This window comes from Medicago truncatula, chromosome 5, assembly GCF_003473485.1.
Source record: "Medicago truncatula cultivar Jemalong A17 chromosome 5, MtrunA17r5.0-ANR, whole genome shotgun sequence".
NCBI classification, from domain to species: domain Eukaryota; kingdom Viridiplantae; phylum Streptophyta; class Magnoliopsida; order Fabales; family Fabaceae; genus Medicago; species Medicago truncatula.
The window spans coordinates 18,864,732-18,880,088 of NC_053046.1; the positions used below are offsets into that span (position 1 = coordinate 18,864,732).

The 15,357-nt window shown below is 33.1% G+C and overlaps 2 protein-coding genes across 2 annotated transcripts; one reads left to right on the plus strand and one right to left on the minus strand.

Moving 5' to 3' along the window:
* Window positions 1-3,569: 3,569 nt before the first annotated feature.
* On the plus strand, window positions 3,570-8,459 carry LOC11422163 (putative exosome complex component rrp40). Its single transcript, XM_003613911.4, has 10 exons — window positions 3,570-3,728; window positions 3,951-4,067; window positions 4,163-4,237; window positions 5,529-5,615; window positions 6,262-6,318; window positions 7,149-7,241; window positions 7,499-7,571; window positions 7,723-7,798; window positions 7,883-7,973; window positions 8,072-8,459. Exons 2-10 carry the CDS (start codon window positions 4,017-4,019, stop codon window positions 8,189-8,191), a joined length of 723 nt encoding a protein of 240 aa, XP_003613959.1. The 5' UTR covers window positions 3,570-3,728; window positions 3,951-4,016; the 3' UTR covers window positions 8,192-8,459.
* An 886-nt stretch (window positions 8,460-9,345) lies between these two features.
* LOC112421767 (probable CCR4-associated factor 1 homolog 11) lies at window positions 9,346-10,333 on the minus strand. The gene has a single exon (XM_024783350.2). The coding sequence runs from the start codon at window positions 10,261-10,263 to the stop codon at window positions 9,415-9,417; it is 849 nt and encodes a 282-aa protein (XP_024639118.1). The 5' UTR covers window positions 10,264-10,333; the 3' UTR covers window positions 9,346-9,414.
* Between the last annotated feature and the right edge of the window lie 5,024 nt (window positions 10,334-15,357).

Here is a 15,357-nt window from a genome sequence, read left to right on the forward strand (position 1 = left end):
TATTTTGATTTATTTAAAGTCTATTATATGATTTTAAATAATATTGGTGATGTATGTGGTATGATATATTTTATTATATGGTTGGTTTTAATATTAATTTAATTAGGTGAGAAATAATTATTATTTTGGAGTTTGGGGAGTTAATAGAATTTATTTGAATTAGGAGGGAGTAAAGTGAAATAAAGGGAAGTTGAGAAGGAAGTTAAGAAAGTAAGAAAGAGTCAGAATTTGTTTTACGTGTAACTGTCAGTTTTTGGGAGAAAGGGAGAGAAGAGCAAGTAGAGCCAAAGAGTTGATTTTTGCTGTGCATTTCTTCTGCAATTTTAAGGTAAGGGTGAGGTTTGCTTCAATAGTGTAGTTATTAATTTCTGATTTTGAGTTTAACAGGTTTTGGTGAGAATTGGGAATTATGGGTTTTTGTGATGAAACGTTGATTTTGGTGTAGAGATTGTTGTTCTGGTGTTAGAATTAGGTTCTGGTTGTAGACATCACTTAGTTTAACATCTGTTAACTAATTTGGGGAGTGAATTGAAGAAAAATGGGATTTTGGGGAAAAACCTGTTTTTTGCCCGTACAGAAGTTCATCGCTCGCCTCGCGAGTAGCTTGTGCTCGCCACGCGAGTGAGCAACTTCATGGCTCGCCTCGCGAGCAGAACAACTCGCCGTGGCGAGTAACCCAGTTTAAAACTTGATTTTCAAAATGTTGTTATAAGATGTATTTTGGTTAGTTTAATGTACCTAAATGATTTTAGAGAGGGCTGGAGCAAGTTTTAGGTTAAAAAGATGAATAGGGAGCTTAGAATTGAAGTTTGAGTGAGAAAAATGTCAAAACTCCCAAGAGCACCTTATTTTCACTTGCCTCGAGTTCGCCTTGAACTCGCCATGGCGAGCAACCCGTTTTGTGAGTTCGCCATCGCGAGCAGATGTGCTCGCGAGGCGAGTTACCCAGTTTTGTACGCTGATTGTTATTATATGAATGGTGATGATTGATGTTGTTGTTTGAGCATAATTGTGATTAATTGTGCATCTTCCTGGATTGCTGAATTATTGTTTGATGATGTTGTTGATGGCTGTAATGTATGTTATATTTATTAAATCATACATGTTGTATAAATTCGGAGTCATATGTAAATGTATGCATGGTCAAGTTGTATGTAGATATACACAAGTGGGTCCATAGCATATGCATAAACAGCGGGAGGGCTCATGTCCTGGAGCACTAGTTGTTCACAGCGGCGAGGGCTTATGTCCTGATGAATGCTTTAACCATTCAAAAGCGGTGAGGGCTTCGGTCCTGTTTGGTACCACATGCATAATTGCATTATTGAGGGGTCTTAGTGGTGTCGTCATGTCATGCATGAGTCTCTGTTGTTGGTTGCATTTACTTTCTTAAAGATGATGTTGTTGCTTTGGGAAATATATATTTATATTTACAAGATGATGTATTGATGTTTGTAGGGTGATAGATTCAATTGATGATTTTAATATCTATATTTATTGTTGTGAATCTCATCCCTTCTGCTTAAAAATGTTGCCCTTCCTATGGGTAACTTGCAGGTGATCCTGAGTAGTTGGTGGTGGCTCAATTGTCGTGTCTAGGGCTCTGATACATTCGGGATGGGTTTTCTTTGATGTTTTCATTCCTTATGTATCACATTTTTGGATGGATGTAACCCTTTGGTTGATTGTTGGATTTAATGTTGAGGCTTTTATGCCAAGATTTCTATTGGAGAATTATTATGTTGATGATGGTTTTTAATGTTGAAAATATTCCGCTGCAAATTGATGTTGGTTTATTAAATAGTTTTATTTTCTATTTAAGAAATTTGAAATGTAGTGTAGCATGCCCGTTTGGTGAATTACTCTGATGAATATGTTACATTTAATTACTTTTGGGTAACAGGGTGTTACACTTGATACACTTACACCCTCTGTTTCTAAATATAAACAAATTTTACTTTTTAGGTTCATTCAATTAATGATGTATATGGTTCATAATATAGACCACATACATCATTAATTGAATGAACCTAAAAAATAAAATTTGCTTATATTTAGATACGGAGGGAGTATTGAATTGACACATTCACATGTTATACTTTTTCTTGAGATCCCTCACATCACATTGACCGTTTTAGACACTTCAAAATGTAACATCCAATGCACACATAATCATGGCATAACTCCAACCATAGTTTTAAAACTCGGCTCGGTCATCGACTCGGTAGGGGTACCGGGTCACTGGGTCAATGGTCGAACCACTGGATGACTGGTTGAACCGCATGACTGAATCGGATTAAATCGGATAACTCAGTTAAATGACTCGGTCTTAAGATTAAATATTTATAGGTATTTAACTAGATTAAAATAGATATCAAACTAGATTTATACTTTATAAAAAAATTAATGTTAACTTGTAATTGTCAAAAACATTACATTGCCTTTTAAAAAATATAAATATATAATTATTCACAAATATATAAATAAATAACATTGCTTTATATTTTTGGTTAGACACTTTTGTAATTGCAGGTTCTTAGAAACATTACAATTGGGCTTATTTGAGTAGCCCATTATACACCACAAAGTGAAAACCTAAAGATATAGCTATAACACAAACCATGAACATTAGCCGCCGCATGGCATAACATAGCAACAATACAACTTTTCTTTCTCATTCCATTCTCTGCTTGTTTGAGTCTTCAATGGAGCTTTCAACAAAAATCTGCAAGGGAATTCGTATGCGATTTCAGTTACTTCTCTCTTTCCAATCGCAGCTTAAGACCAAAATCCCCAAACCTTTCTTCTTCCTTTTTTTTTTTTTTTTTTCTCTGAGAATGTTAAACATTGGACCGGCCGGTTCTTTAAACCGACCGAGTCACCGATTTTTATCGAGTCGTGCCGGTTTATGCCGGTCTGATTGCATGACCGATCCAATGAGAAGCTCGAACCGGACACCTTATCGGTTCACGGTCTGACCAATCGGACCGGCCGGTCCGGTTTTTAAAACTATGACTCCAACATTTTTAGTATAACTCCTCAACGGTGGTGGACAAATTAGTATTATCATATAATAGCTTAATTCCTTTGAGATCCCCTAAGTGACAAATCAAAGTACTAAAGAGTTGGGAGGTAGTTCCCAACAATTAGGGTATCCTATAAAATCACTTAGGAATTTCTTATTATTTGTCATCCTTTGATCTAACAAGTAGATCTTCACCGAACCTTACTCATTTGTTACAAGAGTATTGGTAAAAAAACAACCAAATTATATAAATGTTTGCATAAAATATGCAGAAGATTCAAGGAATATAAAAACCGATTTCCTTTTATTTAAATTGATAGGCACAAAAAATGCCACATTTTATACTTTTACAAAATAAGTTAAATGAAAAATATATCTCAACCTTCAGTATTATTTTTTTTGACAAAAGACTTCAATATTATTTATGTGTTTGTTCAGATTTTTTAATTTATTTTTACAAATTATTTGCCAATCAGTTAAATTAGATTAATTTGATAATTTATTTGTATTTTATATTTTTATTTTATTTTCCTACTGTGCAGTTGAAGACTGTTAAAACAAAACAAAACCGAACTGAACCGCCACACAAACACAATAACCCTAAAACTCCACCCACTCCAACACTACCGACACGGCGGCTCCTCCTCCTTCATCACCTGCACTTCTACTTCACACTCTTATTCTCGCTGCTTCTCATTTGCAGGTTAGTTCAATTTTTTCAACTAGTTTTGATTATGGAACCATTGATAAGCTTCCAATTCTTTGTTCCTGTATTTTTTATTAGATTTTTTCTGTAAAAGGTTGTAGAAGTTAGAGCAATTTTAATTTATTTAGTTATTTTGAAATGCCCGGCCCGTGTAGCTTGTTTTGACAGCTTAGATACGAGTGAATTGATGATTTTACTGATGTGAATTGTTGTTTACAGATTCGAATTTCAAATAGGAAGTTGTTGTGACTTTTGAAAAGCCGTTGATTCTAATTTCTCGGTGAAATGGAAAGTAAATCCGCTGGTTCATCTACTAACTTCGTAGATCAATTAGTGGTGAGTGAATGCTGTTATTCTTCGATGGATACAATACAATAATGTGCATTATCTTTTCTTTTCTGTTAATAAAATTCATGTTTACGGTTTTGTAGTATCCTGGCGATGTGGTTCTTGACCTCTCTACCATGACAAACCAGACTATTAAGCTTGGAGGCGGTCTGCGTCAGGTAGGTCTCTTGTTTCACAAATTAGAATACTCATTCGTTAGTATGCGAAGTCAAGTGTCACTATGTTTTTAGTTCTGCATCAATTCTGTATATTATAACTCGTACACACTCGTTTTTATCAATGCATTTTCTTTTTATGATGACTTGTTTAGTTTGACATGAAGGACTCAAGTAGTGAAGCTAGGTTACAATCAATTGTTTATTTTCATGAGATATGCTATTTGAAAACCGATATTTGCATTGGACTTCTTTTTTAATATAATTTCTGCTTTACTATTCCTAGATTCTAGGAAAACTTGTTTGTTCGTTGATAGGGACCAAGGCTTCGTCTGACTGTAATATGAAAACAAGTAGACTTTGGTGTAAGGAATTGCCTTCAATACCTGGTTGCATGATAGGTTCCCTAAAATCATCAAATTTCTGAAATCTTTAGAATAAATTGGATGCCCTTGAACGAAGAGGGTTGATATTTAATGAATTGCCTTCAATACTGGTTGCATGATAGGTTCCCTAAAATCATCAAATTTCTGAAATCTTTAGAATAAATAGGATGCCCTTGAACGAAGAGGGTTGATATTTAATGATTTTAAACGAGTTTGAGCATTAACAAAAGGAAAATCAATTCTGTTTCTTTATGAAAATTGCTATATTTCCAGTTACAGCTTGCACAAAATAAAATTTGACTGTTCCAGCTTGAATTGGCCATGCAAATTTTAGTGTAAAATTTCAAATTTTCACAATCAATCGGATCATTAAATGTTTGATGCATAACTGCTTGCCTCTGCTCCATTTTTTATGATGGTATTGTTGAATTTTAATGGAACATACAAATCAGACTGCATAAATAAACACATACACTTGATATTGGTATTCATATCTCCATTGTAATAATTAAAGTTGCTAATGCATTCATAATTCCTTTACATAAGTGGTGCATATTAGCAATTGAGTCAACATATTTCACCTAGAAATTATGTAGTGGTTTTCTTGTTCTACTTAGGGATAAAGTGATTTGAAACTCATCATTTTATTAACTAAGATTTCAACATACTAATACTATGACGTGTCGATCTTTTTCATTTCATTCCATTGAAATTTTCCGTTTGTACACTTTGCTGAATTTCAAATTTTGTGCGAATTGAAGGTGTCTTGCTCTAAATCTCTTATATCTTTACTCATCTCCATATTTGGTATCTTCTTAGCAAGAAGAAAATAGTAAATGATAGCACTTGTATTTTGCTCAATTTTTCCATTCTGCTAGTAACGGACTCTCATTTGTAACAATTTTTAGGACGGTGATGTGATTTCTGTAATGAAGGCTGGCCGGCTTAGGTTCTCCAAGCCTAATAAATACTGGGTTGAAAGTTCTCAAAAGAGGGTGAGTATATTAGTGTGAAAGATTTCTTTGACTTGCGTGTTAATGTTGATTTTTCAATGTTACTGGTCCAATCCCATTCTAGTTTTATAACCTGTTTCTCTATTTTAAGCCAAATAGCTGATAATATATGCATTGCAATTGAACATGTATTTCTTTTATATGTTTCCTAGAACTAGAATGGACTGATATATTTCCATTCTACAACAAGAGGGCTAAAGTGGAACTTGTTGGGATTGGAATAATATCCTGAAATCAATGGTTTCAGTTTTCATTGCAATTTCATTTCTGTCAAAATTTGTCATTATATGTGGAGACAGTACTTGTCATGTAATTTGTGTTGGACATTTAAAATGTTTGCTATCGATCTTTCAAACCATTTTGAATGAGAGGGTGGTCATGAAATTAAGAGATGTGTGTCCTATTTTTCTATTAAATGTCCACTCCTTAGCACACTTCATAGATATATATTCTGGAAGGAAACTGTCTCCTAATGGACATAAGTTTTGATTTTCCTTTCCAGCATTGGGCCAAATTAAATAATTTACCTTGCCCGTTTCATAACGAATAGACTGCTAATGTTTTTCTGTAGAATCAGATAAATGCTATCTTTTTTCCTTCCATATTCTGATTATGCTGTTTTGTACAGTATGTGCCGCATGCAGAGGATTCAGTTCTTGGAATAATTGTCGACTCCAGATCAGATGTAAGAAAGTTTATTTATATATTTGTTCTGTTTTTCAGTTCACAGTACTTTTAGCTCTGCTCTACTTTCTTGTTGAATGCAATTTTTATAGGTTCTATTAACTATAAATTACATGGTGTCAATTGTGAAAGTAGTTTTACGATTTCAATTTTGAAATCAGGGTTTCCAATTCATGACTATTTTTATTTTAGGATTTATTCCATGTTGGATTGTTATATTCCAGCATATTGGGTTATCTTATTTGATGTTTGGTCTATAAAGATACCATTAGGAAAACATTTGGCACCTTTTAACATAACCATATAACATCAGTGTTGTTAAATGGTGGTCATGGTGTGGCAGATTTTTGAACAACCGCTATAGGAAATTTGTGAATGAATGCCCACCATGGAGCACCATGGGACACAATAGTGTGTTTATATGGTGGATTTTTGGCCTTCTGCCATTGCCAACATTGTATAATATTGAGATATCTTTTTCCTTGGAGTTTCTGAAACCCAAGTCAGATGAGTACATTGCCCTAGAGAGTACTCCAGGCTTATAGCTCTACATCAGTATTTATCAATTTTGTTAAGTCCTTAATGTTGACTAAAAAGGGAATTAGCAATTGAATGGTGATATTCCCTTCCTCATAACTATAGCTTTTGCCACACAAATACAAGCTCATGATGGTAATTCAGGGTGGTTGCATCTTAACCTATAACGCGTGAATTGGTTGTTTCCATTCAACTCTTGTACCCACTATTTTGGTGAAAAGAACTGACTTTTTTTTCTCAGGCTTGAGTTTTATTCTATTTTTTTAACTAAAATTTCAATTCATATTTGTGCAGAATTTTCTTGTGGATATAAAAGGACCTACTTTAGCATTTCTACCGGTGCTTGCATTTGAAGGAGGAACTAGAAGAAATATACCTAAGTTTGAGGTGTGCATGAATTATTTTTGTATGCTATTTGCATAGCATATTTGATTTCTCTTTGACTCTCATTACTAGTGTTAGAACATTGGATGCTTTATTAATTATTGTGAGAGTTAACATGCAAAAATAATTAACATGATTCTTTTTCCCTCTTTTGTTTCATCCTGCAAACTAACCCTCGACCTGTCATTCCCCTGTAACCCTGTTGCTGTTAAATAATGTTTCCGCGTTGTGTTTCTTTTGCCTAATTCTTCACCTTGCAGGTTGGTGCTTTGATTTATGTGCGGGTTGTTAAAGCAATCCCTGGAATGAATCCTGAGCTGTCATGCACTGATGGTTCGTATCTTATTCTTTGACTTCATTTTTAAATTCCTTTTTGTGGGTACAGTTAAATCATGGAAGTTTTCTCTGGTTAATTGTATGTTTCTTTCCATTTTATTTTTGCAAGCACAATTCTATCTTTGATTTTGTTATGGTGTTGGTTTAGCCAGTGGGAAAGCTGGAGAGTTTGGTGCCCTAAAAGAAGGCTATATGTTTGAGTGTTCAACCGGTCTCTCAAGGATGTATGGAATCTAATTAATTTCCATTTTCTGTCCATGTATACTCTTAACAAATCATTGACACGAGAAGTTGTATGTTGTTTGTAGGCTTCTCAGCACACCCACATGTCCTGTACTTGATACTTTAGGGAAGAAACTCTCGTTCGAGATAGCAGTTGGCTTGAATGGACGTGTTTGGGTATGGAGACGACCTCTAGTTTACACATTCCATATTGTATTATTTCTTTTTTATTCTATTGATATCTGTCTTCTGTTTGAAATTGGTGTTTCGTCTAGGTCAATGCATCATCTCCATCTACAACTATCATCGTAGCTAATGCACTTATAAACTCAGAGGTATTGAGTGGTGTCCAACAGAAAATAATGGCTGAAAAGCTGCTGCAGAGGGTCCAGTGACCAAATATCAATGCTTCTGCAGGGCGAGCACTGTCCGAGACTACAACCACTAGCTTAGCTGTTCAATGCAAGTTCCATGGCATTTAGATAAAATTATATGAGATGTTCTTTGTTACTAGGAGTTCAGTTTTTCTGTTATATCATTGCCTCCCACAAGATATTTGATAAAAAATCAATCCTTATCTTTTGTTATTTATATTGTTCATTTATAGAAATACAGCACAGGACTTGCAATATTTGTCTAATTTAAACAGTTGATGGTGCCATATTCTGGATTGCTTTTATGATGAATTAGCTATAATTTCACTCTCTTATTGAATATTAAATTATTTTGCTAAGATAAATTATTTTATCACTATTACTTTGTTATTTTCAAAATTTATTTAGGGGTGGTCAAACTTCATCACTTGTCACATAGCTATAGGTAGCACACATTTATTTATTTTTAATCAAATGTGGTATTTTGTTAAGATTATGTGAGGTATTTGCACAAAGATGATACAGTTAATGCAACTCTCTTTGGTTAAAGCTAACAATCAAATTATATAACTTATGCAACTTCATTTGTTAAGATTGACATTCAAGTAGTTTTGCCCCAATTGACAATAAGAACATTTGCTAGCTCACAACATGCAGATGCATTCTTCCTTAATGACTCTCTTTATGTCAATTTTCGAACATGCAGAACGTCATATGTCATTGTTTTACTAACTATGATTGAATATCCTTCTAAAATAACCCATAAAGATATTATAACAAATCAAAAGTCATTATACATTATAACAGAGCTCCTTGGACACAAATTTTAACATCATATATATCTCTTTTCAACTTCAATGTCATTTTTTGATTATTCAATTTGGTATATCTCATTTATAATAGAATGAATCCATACAGATACATAGGAAAAACAACTTAAGAGTGGGAAATATCAAATTCAAACGTTTCTTTAGCTACGAACGCCAAAGCTCTCAGTTTGTGTATTTTTTTTTCTTTCACAAATGGAGACACCTTAAATAAGCCATTCTAGTTGGTTTTAGTTTGTTTTGTAGAAATACTTGCTTTACAATACTCATAGTCGTAACAGAATAAAATCACGGCAGCTAAAAGACGGAATAAAGTAAGTAAGTCATGACTGATTAACATTAAAAAACAGTAGTTCAAAGAAACAATTTTTTTTAATATGTTTCTGATTTTGATGTTACAACTTTCGATTTTACAATTTATCGAGGAACTTCTAATCCAAATACTACTCCAGCGTATTTTTCAAATTCTCTGTGACTGAAATGTGTTTGCACCAACTTATCAAAAGTGTGCCATGTCAACAAGCTATCGGATCCAGATTGATGACACTTTCCAACAACCCGATCCACCTTGAGTGTACTTGCAACCCGATCAAGACCACCATACAATGCATTGCTGTAGCGGATCATGTGTTTCATATCATAGATGTTCCGTCCGAATAATATTTCCAAAATGTTCAAAAACTCTTTCAAAGTGTCAGGCAGATTTCTTCGGATCAATATCTTGACCAAGTAAGCAAAATCATAAGCACCATGAAAAGTCACCCAAGTCATTGATTTCTTGAACATAAGTCCAGACTTCAACATCAGTTCAGCAAAACGGAATGAGTCGACACCTTGAGAGACACAACGATTGAAGTCAATCCCTTGACGACGAAGCAAGTCAATGGAGTCCTTGTTGTGAGGGTCACGCTCAACGTTGAAGTCACAAAAGTTGAATTGCCAAATATAGCGATTATCGGTGTCAAAATCAGGAAGTTGACCGCAATCATCGATTAAAGTGAGACCAAGTTGGATGAGTTTAAGATCATCAACATTAGGCTTCAAGACGCATCTGTAGTAATCAGAGGGTTGAAGGTGGCGATGGTCGACTTTTGGTGTATGGATAACTCCAGGAAATTCAGTGTCTATAGAGACCAAAGAACATTCACCATATTCAGGAAGAACATCACGAATGAGATGGAATTCATACTCTAAGTTATGTGCCCAAACTTCACGGACAATGATTGGTTTTGATAACTCTTCACTCAGCATGCACGTTTTTGTCATGATCGTAGCTTGATTGGAATTCTGAAAAAGAAAGAAAACTCTACGGCACTTTGATGTGCGATGAGCTTAGAAAAAGAATAGTGTTATAGTAACGTTTAGGTTTTGAGTGAGAAAAAGTTAGATTAGGTTTAGTTTATATATTAACGAGCATGAAGTGTAACAAACTAATAAGGTTTTATTTTTTGAGAGGATCTAATAAGATTTGATGTATTTTTTTATCTGTATTTAATTTTTTTTCACTTGAGTCAAAAAAAGATTTGATTTTTTTATATCACAAATTTTTTTGACTCATTTTAGAAAGATTCGATTTTATTTTCAACCTTTTAATTATTTCATTCGTTTCAGCTTTTTGTAATTTTTTATATCCCTCTCTTTTTTCATAATTATTATCTTTTTTATTATTTTTACAATTATCTCGAACTCCCAAAAAAATAAATACCAGTCAAAAATATCTTTTCATGATGAAAATACTATCATAACTTGTTTTAGTAGGTTTTTTAGTCCTTACAAAAAAAAAATTACTTCTAAATTTAGTTCTGATAAAACAAAGTTTGTTTAATTATCCTTAAACTCTTAAATTTCTGAACGATTTTTTTTAGACAAGTTTAGAACACTATGAAAGGTTCAATTACTAAAATATACTGAGTGCATAGTATTTTTGTAAGGATTAAAACAACTATTAAAATTAAGTAAGGACTAAACTTAAAATGCCTCAATTTTACAGGGACTAAAAACATATTTAACCAAAAAAAAAAGTCAGATGTGGCATCCATGTGTGCTTCACCGTTTTCTCAATTAACAACGATGACCTATTTTGCTAACGGAAAAAAATGTTGGGGATCAAAAATTTAATAAAATTTAAGTAGGGACTAATGTTGGAAACACGCTTATTTATAAGGACCTAAAACATAATTAAGTCTAGTTTTTATAAAATATATATATTAAGAGGGTGTCTTTTTTTTTTTTTGGCCAAATAACACATTTGGTCCTTTTAGTTTGACAGAATTCCCAAGTTAGTCCTTTAAGTTTCAAAAGTTTTAAATAGATCCTTTTAGTTTGATAGAATTCTCAAGTTAGTCCTTTAAGTTTTAAAAGTTTTAAATAGGTCATTTTAGTTTGATAGAATTCTCATGGAAGAATGATTCCAAAAAAGCGCACTTCTATATAAAAAAAAAGCCTTTTCATTAGCTCAATCCATGAAATATTCGTAATTTTTTTTGGAAAAACAAGGGATATTGGACAGCATTGAAAGCCTTTTCATTAGCTCAATTCATTTTTACAGGTAAATCAAAAAGTTTTTTCTGTAACAAATAAAAATGTTGGATTGGAATAATATAAATTAGCTCGATTCAAAGAGTATTCTTTAATACTCATTTTATACTAATACTAGTATAGAATATGAAACATATATTTAGAATATATTATATATATAGAATCTAAATATATAGAATAATATATTCTAAATATATAGAATCTAATTTTTTTTTCTTCATATTTTTGATATTTGAATAAATGCAAATTTTAAATTTACTTCTTATTATCAATTTATACTAAATGTTTAGTAAAGAAATGTACTAAATAAATAGTGCACAAGTTGAAGGTTCTGAAATCAAACCCAACTAAACGATTAAACATTAATCTAACAATTAATTATTGATGACATCTCATCATTATGTAATTTTATATGTAATTTGATCACATTTTGAAGTTCACAAGGCAACTTAAGCAGCAAGAAAAACGGAAAAACTGAAGAAAATACAAAGAAGCAAAACGTGTCACGATTCTGCTAAAACGTGACACGATTTGGCAAAGCCAAAAGCATGCTCTCGACATTAAGGAAAAATGTGTCACAATTTACTTAAAACGTGACACAATTTTGGGTGAATTTCTGTGCCTATTTAAGCTGAAGTCTATTCTGAAGACAAGGATTACGAATTTAGCAGAACAAAGTGCGATTTTGAGACTACAAGATGGCTAGGAGGGTGATTTCTTCAACCTTTTATCAGTTCATGCATGTTTTGATTCCTATATTGATTATGTTATTGGTAAACTCAATTATGAGTAGCTAAATCTCTTAGAGATTAGGTCTGAGATGATTCTTTGTAACCCTAATTGATCCATGTTGCTGTGAAACTCTATTTATTGTGAATGACAATCTAGTTTTTATTCAATTCAATTGTTTTTAATGCTTTTTATATTCTGATCAAATATAAACATGATTTAGTGAGAACGAATGACTAATGACCATAGCTTTCGACTTAGATCTAATTGAATTGTTCTAATAAACATGGTTAGTTTAGGAATGGATAATTGTTTGTTAGTGATATTAGGTTAACGTGCTTAAACCTTCAAAGATTATTAGACCACCTAAGGAATTAGGGGCTGTAGTTTGAGAAGAGGGTCCTAACTCAAGGGATTGATTATGACTATTTTGTTAACTATCGTGGAACTAGAGAATCATTCATAAGAATATGTGCAGTATACCAATTAGGGGAACATAGATGATTTGAAAGATTTGATCTCATCTCTCTCTTATTCTTTAAAACCAACCTTTACTTTCAGTTGTTACTTTTATGCAAACGAACCAATCAATTGCCTAGTGGCAAAACAAAATAACCTTTATACATCCTATTTAATAACGTACTTGAATTGTTGAAATTAAAAACAGTCCTTGTGGGAACGATATTATTTTACTACTTTGATAGTTTTTGGTACACTTACCAATTGTTTATCAATTACTAACACTTGTCATTCAAAAATAAAAAATTTCTCAAAAAATATATTTTTTTTAAAGGAGAGAGAATAAATATCAAAAGATAGCGCTATTTTTAAGACAAAAATACCCTTACATAAATTTCAATATTTATACGTGGAACAATTCTTGCCCAAACTTTACTTACCTCTTGGTCAAACTTTACTCCTTTTTCTGAGAACCAGAGGGTTAACATCGAATGTTTTTTTTTTTTTTAATATTTCAATAATGTTTGTATCCATCCTTATATTTGAACATCCATAATTCTCAAACATTGTTTGGCCTTAATATCTCAACAAACTACATATATTATTTTGATCTATTCACTAAATTATTTCATAATGTACCTGATCAGAAGGTGACTACCAGAACAGTTTGTGTACGGTGATGGAATGTGTCAGTTGATAACTAGGACGGTGGGGGTGGGGGTAGACACTCCGACGCTCAAATCAGTAAGAGATCAGAATATGGTTTAGAGATTCGATTCAATTCTACCTTGGGGACTGCGAAGAGTCCCCTTTATATAGAGGTGGGTGTTTTCAGAGCCGTTGTAAGGCACACATGTGCTCGGCGGTTACGAATTCGTAGGAAGTGTAACCTCCGATGAGAGATTCACATGAGCCTTGATGGTGACTATTATTGTTCGTTTGAACTGGTCATTGTTGATCCGAGCACCCCTTCACGGGGAGGGGGTGTGTTGCGAGTAATATCCCCAAATGCAGAATTTGTGCTGTATTTGTATTGGGCCTAGGTGTTTTAGCCGGTCCAAAACAGTAGCCCCCAAGTTGTTGCTCTTGGTAAAGAGTGATGAATTTGATTGAGCGAGGGAACTGCTCGTGGAGGTCTTTTTGAAGATGTTACCCTATGCTTAGGTTAACATATTATGCGAGGGAAACGTTCACTTTGTTTGTAGAACCTTTAGACAAGCCTGCGATGGAGTTGTTCATCTCGCAAGAGGATGCCTCATAAATTCTACCACGGTCTAGTTAGATGGGTAGAGAACATAAGGGTATCTCAGAACCTATCATATCTCTCTATCACATGGGTAGAGAGCTAGATAGGTTGTCCAAGACACTTAATTAAGATGTGTCCACTACTCTTATTTTCAAAAGAAACTAGATTTTTTCTTTTGGACACATCTCAAAACTCCCAAGTCAACTATGAAATTCCTTGTTTCTCTCTTACTCCCAAAAGATTGGGAAATGTATGTTTGTTTTAGTGTGTTGTAGGTTTGATGATGAATGAGAAAAAGTCAAAGATGATGCTCCACTATAAGCTCCTTAATCTCAAGGACATCATGAGTATAAGTGTGATGAAGGCGTACACAAGGATTTCAAATTCTAATTAAACCTCTCCATTGTATTATCATGTTAGATGGTCACAATAGGCATCTCTCTTATCATCTCTCCTTAGAGCACTCTTACAAAGGAGTAAGTTTTGGTTATAGGTAAAGAATTTTCATTCAGTGTCAAATGTGTTTTGGCTTCTCCTTTAAAATTACCTCTTACCCTATCTTGTGTTTGATATGTTCTTCCCATGTTACTATTGTGATATTATGCATGAGTAGTTGTTTCTTGTTGATTTTATTCATCCCTTGTTGCAAGCTATATTTTCTCTATGCCTCGTCTTGCTTGCTTGCTTGTAATTCAATTGTGATTGTTTACATGTTATTTTTTTTGGGGGTGTTCTATAAAATCTTGTTTGTTCAAATGCACACAAAATAAATTGCATGGTATTTTTTTCTTGTGTGTTGGGCATTTGTTTTGTAAAAAGAACCATCCCTCTTTGACATTGTTATAGGGGGAGGTTATTTTATCATGATTGTTGTCTCGTTTATGAAAATTGGTTGTCGTGTTTATGCTTATGTTTATGGTTATTGGTATCCATGCTTGTTGTTATCTTTATTGTTGATTTTATGCATGCTTAATTATTTGTCTTGATTGCATATCGGCTTGTAGTCAATTGGGATTGCTTATTTGCTTTTTTTTTTCTTTCTTTCTATTTTGCTCCACTTTGGTTACTATCCCTTTTTGACGTTGTTGTCATACCCCAATTTTTGACCCAAGATCTCACTGACACGTGTCACCTGACCCTGATCGGACTTGAACATTTCAAAGAAAAATTCGGCAGAGAGATATTTTAAAATACCTCATTTTTTGGTTCCGAATCGGGCCTCTTCTCTTTAATTTTTTATTTTATTTTATTTTAATTTTAAATTCCATCTTTTTATTAACTTTAATTTTGTTTCTTTTTACAAAAAATCTTTATTGTTCATATTTTATTTTTAATCATTATCCTTTTTATTATTTATTTTTATTATTAGATGATAAGTCCAAAATCCA

Excerpts from the sequence above, each read along its gene's own strand:
- LOC112421767 (XM_024783350.2), bottom strand. The coding sequence starts at position 10,263 with ATGACAAAAACGTGCATGCTGAGTGAAGAGTTATCAAAACCAATCATT.
- LOC11422163 (XM_003613911.4), top strand. The coding sequence starts at position 4,017 with ATGGAAAGTAAATCCGCTGGTTCATCTACTAACTTCGTAGATCAATTA. Across the intron at positions 7,572-7,722 it reads TGAGCTGTCATGCACTGATG|CCAGTGGGAAAGCTGGAGAG; the intron begins GTTCGTATCTTA and ends GTGTTGGTTTAG. Across the intron at positions 7,974-8,071 it reads GCTTGAATGGACGTGTTTGG|GTCAATGCATCATCTCCATC; the intron begins GTATGGAGACGA and ends TGTTTCGTCTAG.